The following is a 6,624-nucleotide window of genomic DNA, read 5'->3' on the forward strand; positions in this document are numbered from 1 at the left end:
ACTTTATGAATAACAGATCGGTGGGTGGTGTAGTCAGGATTTTCGTTGTGAAAAAAAAGGTTATGGTCAAAGTTGGTGTGGTTAGAGAGGGTTATAGGTTTTTGCACATTTTTGGTTATGGTAAAAGTTGGTGTGGTCACTCCAGCGTCTCCTCTGTCTAACAACATCAGTCCAGCGTGACCACGTCTTGTCTCGTCCTCCACCATCAAGCTTTTCTGCTCCTCCATCATGCTCTGCCACCGGCAACGAGGAGAACAATGATTCGTCACACCACCACCACCAATTCGCATGCCATCACCTTCGGTTATAACATCACCATTTTTCTAGATCTGAAAAATTAATAAATTTAAAAACAAAGAAGTAAAAGACAAGAAACAAAAAAACATTAAATCTTACTATTGGTAGTTGATACTTACTATGTCTTTGATTTTTTTTCCATGATAAAGATGAGAAGAGGAGGAATAGAAGAGTAAAAAGATGAGAGATGAGAAGAGAAAAAAACAAGTACAATCTCGATAGTGATTTAATCAAATGAAATCTATTCATTTTGGTTAGAATTGAAAAGGTAATTTAAGAATTTTATTATTTGGAAGTACACCGCATGCTAGAGTGTTATGAGAGAAGTGAAAATTATGTTACACTGTAATTAACAACAAACACCAGTTGCATGAACTTAAGTAATACATGATTGCATACTCTAAATATTAAAATTTAGTTTTACTACGCCAACAAACACGAACACCTAATGTTTGGTAAATTACACAATAAACACAAGAAAATATTGTATAACCACACCGAGAAAAGCAAAACTACAAAGAAGCTAATATGATTGATTGATTTCTAGTCAAACATGGCTAAAACTTAAATCCAATTTTAGTGGATGAGGCTATGTTTTTTCCTGGGTGTAATGGATGAGGCCAAAGTTAATGGTGAAAATGGAATTAGAGGAAACAAAGGAATATTTAAATAGTAGTATTTGTTGACAGTTGAGTATTTTTGAATTCTACACGAAAGATGTTAGACCATAAGAAATTGAGATGTCTTCCCGTTAATCATTCAAATTTATAGATTCGGATTTGTCCATTTGCCCCCGCTGTATCGACGTTAGTGATGTTGTCAAACAAGTAATTGCAATAGCCATTGAAGTGATGATTCTAAGTGTTATTGGCATTAGATCTATAGCCAAATTAGTACAATTTTTTCCCTCTTATTTCGAAACATAACCGTTCAGGTAAATGGCATCGGTTCTATAGCCGGGTCATGTCATGTCATAAACACATGGAGCAAGAATAAACTTTAGTCTGAATAACATAATAACAAGATTTGAGAAGGGATCAGTTTGCAGGGGCCAAAACAGAAGACCACCTGCTTCATAAGTAGTTATCTAAGAAGAGTGTCCCGCTACGGTAAAATAGATTGCCCTGGTCCAAACATAAACTCAAACCCGAAACAAACTGGGTAAAAAACATGGAGCCCAAATGAACCACACGCTCATCCTCCACGCATATGTGCACCTAGTTCGCCAAACTGATCATCAGCTTCAACAGTGTCGTCTGAGAGACGGACTGCATCGAGCTTCTGCTTCAGGAGATCAATGGCATTCAGTACCAGCTGCGAAGCCTTCACTGCACCTGTGGATTCAACAGTGAATATGAAACTGTCATCTTTCGGACGGATCTCGATGAGCCCTTGTTTCCCCATGGCTTCTGCTTTCTTGATCACTTCTTCATCGTAAGTGTATGCTTCTGGATCAACCACCACAACCTAAAGTAGCAGAGTGTCATTAACAGCAATAGTGATAAGCTATGATGTAATGAATGACTGCCCAGAAATTAGCTAAACACACTAAGCACCTAGAGAAAATTCATACACCAATAAACTTGTAGATATGACATTCTTCACAAATGTCCAAACTAACCTGTCTGGTGACAGCATCAAAGTCAAAAACTTTGGTCGGGCTGCTCTCAATCAAGTCAATCTTCTCGTCGTCTGTCAAAGTGTCCATCATATCTTCATTGATGATAATGTCAGGCTCATACATGAACGTAACAGTGGCTGCAGGAGACCATTTAGCGTGATCTTTCCCGATTCCTTTCCTCGCTATCGCCCTAAGCTTCAGTTCTTGTCCACGTCTCAGTTTCACTATGATGATTCCCCTGAAATTAAAAGAAAGAAACAGTCAGGAACAAAAAAAAAAAAGAAGCAACCCAACAACTAATTTATTCTGATATTGTCCGAACACAAAACAAAAAGTTGTCATTTTTATTTTATACCTTTGCTCGCTTGAATCAGCTCCAGATGAATCACCGAAATCAACAGGAGTAACAGTAGGATCAGCGCTGTACAGATCCTTACTAGTAACATCTAGGGTTTGGTCAGTGACACATTTAGCGCTAAGACGAAACTCAACAGAGCAAAACTCGCACTGTCCGTCTCCGTCGCAAGCATCGCAGTCTCGAGAGAAGCGCATGCTCATCGCACGCTCGCTGGTGAGAGGGATGAGACCTAACCGATGAGCAATGAACTCGTCGTTGAGAACAGAGGAATTAACCTCGATTTCGACCAGATCGATTGCGACCGTGGGGACCTCGGAGATCATAACGCGACGGAGAGCGTTCGCCATGGAGACATCGGTGTCACGAAGCTCGAACTTGGCGTAGTCATCTTTCAGCTCACGGATCTTCACCTTTGGGAATCTCTGGTAAGTGGCACCACTGTCCATCTCTCTAGCTTTTTAGGGTTTTAGTCTGAACAATCCGGAGAGAGAGTTTTCTTCGCTGAAGGTGAAGAGCTAGAGTGGTAGAGAGAGAGATGTAAGATACAGCAGTTGTTTAAAAGTTAGGCCTTTGGGCCTGGTCTTTACCGCAGCTTTTTGGGCCTGATATATTGCTTTCTGCTCTTTATTGGATTCAAAATAGAGACTAGAGTCAAGGAATTGTGCAGATTGCATCCACGGTTTTTAATGGTTGGTCTCTCATCAATAATTATGAGTTTAACGGAAAAAGAAGGATATGGGTAGTTTGGAGCCCTCAGGCCAGGTTTAACGTCAGTGTTTAAATCAGATATAAAATAATAATTGTCTTTGTACTTCTCGAAGGGGGAGACAGAAGAATTTTTTTTGTTCATTTGTATATGCGGAAAATGTATCTGAGAATAGGAGAGAATTATGGGGTGGTATCAAGTTTCATCAGGATTCACAGATGTTCAGAAATAAGAAGTGGATAATCATAGGGAATTTTAATGAGATATTCGATGGGGAGGAACATTCAAGTTATAAAGATTCATGAATTACCATTGTAGGAATGCATGAGTTTGATAGTGTTATTCAACACTGTAGACTCATGAATTTGGGCTATCAAAGACCTAAATTTACTTGGTGTAATAAGCGTGATGATGCGTTTATCTGCAAGAAATTAGATCGTTTTCTGGTTAATGAGATTTGGTTGAATCAAAGAACTCAAGTGTATGGTATATTTGAGGCCGAAAGCTGTTCAGATCATCTTCGAGGCAGATTTCATATGCAAGCAGATGCAGTAGGAAAGCACAAACCTTTCAAATTCATCATTAAGATAATGAAAGATTATTGGAAGGATACTCAACCTTTGTTTTAGTCAACATCTGCCTTTTTCGATTCTTAAATCATCCAAAGCTTTAAAACCTCTGATTCAAAATATGAGTAAAGAGAAATTAGGGAAACTGACAAAAAATTATTAATTTCATAATTATTTTAAAATTACTTAAGAATATAAATAAATAAATAAATAAATAAATAAATAAATAAATAAATAAATAAAATAAAAGTATTTAAAACTATATTTGAGTTATTTAAGTTAATTATTATTGAGATTATTATAATTATATAATTATTAAATTATAAAAAATGAAACTTTGAATTTAAATTGGTGAAATAGTGTGTTAAATTTTATTAAATAAAATTATTGAAAAAATTAAAAGAGACATGAATGTTCAATAATTAGGCAAAATAAAGATATGATGATGTGAAGTATTAAAAAGAGAAAAGAGAATATTGAGTTTACAAACTATTGTACAGTCTTACACAATAGGTGATGCTGGTGACGCTTCAATTATGGATAGTCAAAAAAATAAAAAATATATATATAATAGTGATTTTCCCGTGCTCATGCACGGGAATAAATGTTTACAAAATAATCAAATCACTATAATTTAAAATATTTGCTTTCATTGTTTATAACTTTTAAGTAATTTTATAATTTATATTTATGATGAAAAAAATTGTATTAAGCATCATTATGTTTTTATGCATGGATATAAATATTTACATGTTGGTTTATAAGTTTGAAATTATTTTAATTTATATTATGAAAATAATATTGCATAGTATCATTATATTTTCTTCTTACTTAGATATGTTATTTCATGTATAATAATTTGGATTGGTTCATGGTATGTTGATCTCCATATATTGTAAAATTAAATAATAATTTTTAGTTAAGGTATAATATTTTTTTTATTTTCTTAGCTTCATTTAGTTTGGACCCACGGTGGATATTTTGAAGGCACATTGCTGGAAAATACGGTATCCACCAAAGATTAAACATTTTCTATGGCAATTGGTGACAGAGTGTATAGCAGTCAAGAAAAATCTGCATAAGCGAGAGATACCCGGCGACATTGTTTGTGCAAGATGTGGTGCGGAAGAAGAATCGATCAACCATGTGTTTTTTGAATGCCCTCCTGCACTTCAGACATGGGCTCTTTTAAAGATTCCAACAAGCCCAACTATGTTTCCAACAATTTCCCTCTTTGTGAACAGATCATCTTTTTTGGAGAGTGGTTCCACAGATGGAGGATCATCAGTTTGCATGGATACTATGGTATATATGGAAGGGAAGAAATAATAAAGTCTTTAGTAATATGGATGTAGATCCGTTGGATACCCTTAAACTGGCTGAAACGGAATCAAAGCTTTGGGCTGAGGCTCAAATTTTGACTGATAAAAAGAGGATTCAACAGGTAGGGGCAATGATTCTTCCGTCAATCTCAGGAAGATGGTGTTTTATGGATGGTTCCTGAAAAGAAAATGATATTTTTTCAGGACAAGGATGGTATAGTACTCTAGAGGGATTTGCGGGTTTGACGGGTGCAAGGAATGTCCGGGCGTCCCTTTCTCCTCTTCATGCAGAAATGGAAGCCTTGTTATGGGCAATGGAATGTATGAAAAACTTACGACAATTTCAGGTTACGTTTGCAACGGATTGTTCTCTATTGGTGAACAATATTTGCAAGTTATTTGGAGGATATAAACAGCTTGAAAGAGAGTTTTTCCCAAGCAGAGATTATCTATGTACCAAGAACGCAGAACAAGCAGGCGGACAGCTTAGCCCGTAGCGCTAGGAAGGAAACATCTTTTGTAGTTCACATGGATCAAGATCTCCCAGTTTGGTTCACAGAGTCTATATGAGTCTGTAAAGTTGATGATAAAAAAAAAGCTTCATTTAGTTTGATTCATCTGCTAAGAGTTCAAATAAAGTTTATAAATTTTATAAAATTTGATATATGTTGTTTTGAAAATATAGAAAAAAATAAAAGGTTGAAGTTGAATTAATTAACATAATCTATAATATTTTAAAAATTCATGTACATAAAATAAATAGATATTTTATGTATTGTTTATTTATATTGTTTTGGGAAGATATAAACAAAACAAAATCGTTTTACAAAAAGAAAATCTATATATTTACCTTTTTATTGATTATATTGTTTTATAAAAATGAAATTTAAATTAAAAAGGTAATCAAAATTTTATTAGTAAAAAAGAAAATAGTAAGTTTTAATATATTAAAGGTATTCATGTAATTCAGTTTTGTGAGAATTAACTTGAGTGCGCAATGTAAGAAACTGATTTCTCAAATAGTATTACAAAGATACTGTTGTCCGAAAAAAAAAGATACTGTTGACCAAAAAACAACAAAATATATACTAGTTTGTTCTTCTTATCGAGCCTTCATTAATGTATTGCCGGTTGAAAGCTTGCTCTTTCTTGTCTCTAGTTTTGCTTTTCTTAGCTTTGATGTTTGATTGTTTTTGTGTTTCAAAAGAAAACTGATTTGATCAGAGAAAAAACAACAACATAATATTATTCTATACACGATTATGATGATGTGTTAATCAAAATTTAAAATTAATAGTAAGTTGAACCATGACAACAATGACTGTGTTAGTGGGAGTAAGATTTATATAGAGTTTGTTGATTTTAAAAGTTGAAAGATTTGTTAAATTTGGAAAGAGTTGTAGAGAGTTTTGTATATTGTGAAATTCTATGAAAATACATTGATATAATGATTCTAAGAATCTAAGGTATATAAGTAGTATTCTCAAAATCTTGTGTTATGAGTTAAATGGTGAAGAATACAACTCCCAATAACATCAACTTTAATAGATTTAAAGAATCATTAAAATCTAGACTTTTTGAATAACAAAAAATTGTGTATAGAATTACTAAATCATAAAACCAATAACACTAGATTTTAATGAGAATGTGAGAATGTGTAAACCAATAACACTAGATTCTATAAATTCTAACAATCATCATAAATCTAACTCCCACTAACACCCCTAAGTATGTACAATTACATTTCACTT

The 6,624-nt window shown here is 33.9% G+C and overlaps 1 protein-coding gene across 1 annotated transcript; it reads right to left on the reverse strand.

The window, feature by feature from the left end:
* Positions 1-1,279: 1,279 nt before the first annotated feature.
* On the reverse strand, positions 1,280-2,808 carry LOC106371538 (DNA-directed RNA polymerases II, IV and V subunit 3). The gene is made up of 3 exons (XM_013811622.3): positions 2,274-2,808; positions 1,919-2,156; positions 1,280-1,764 (listed from the first exon to the last, which is right to left on the reverse strand). Exons 1-3 carry the CDS (start codon positions 2,720-2,722, stop codon positions 1,492-1,494), a joined length of 960 nt encoding a protein of 319 aa, XP_013667076.1. The 5' UTR covers positions 2,723-2,808; the 3' UTR covers positions 1,280-1,491.
* Positions 2,809-6,624: the final 3,816 nt, after the last annotated feature.

The sequence above is a fragment of the Brassica napus genome, chromosome A7 (genome assembly GCF_020379485.1).
Source record: "Brassica napus cultivar Da-Ae chromosome A7, Da-Ae, whole genome shotgun sequence".
NCBI classification, from domain to species: Eukaryota; Viridiplantae; Streptophyta; class Magnoliopsida; order Brassicales; family Brassicaceae; genus Brassica; species Brassica napus.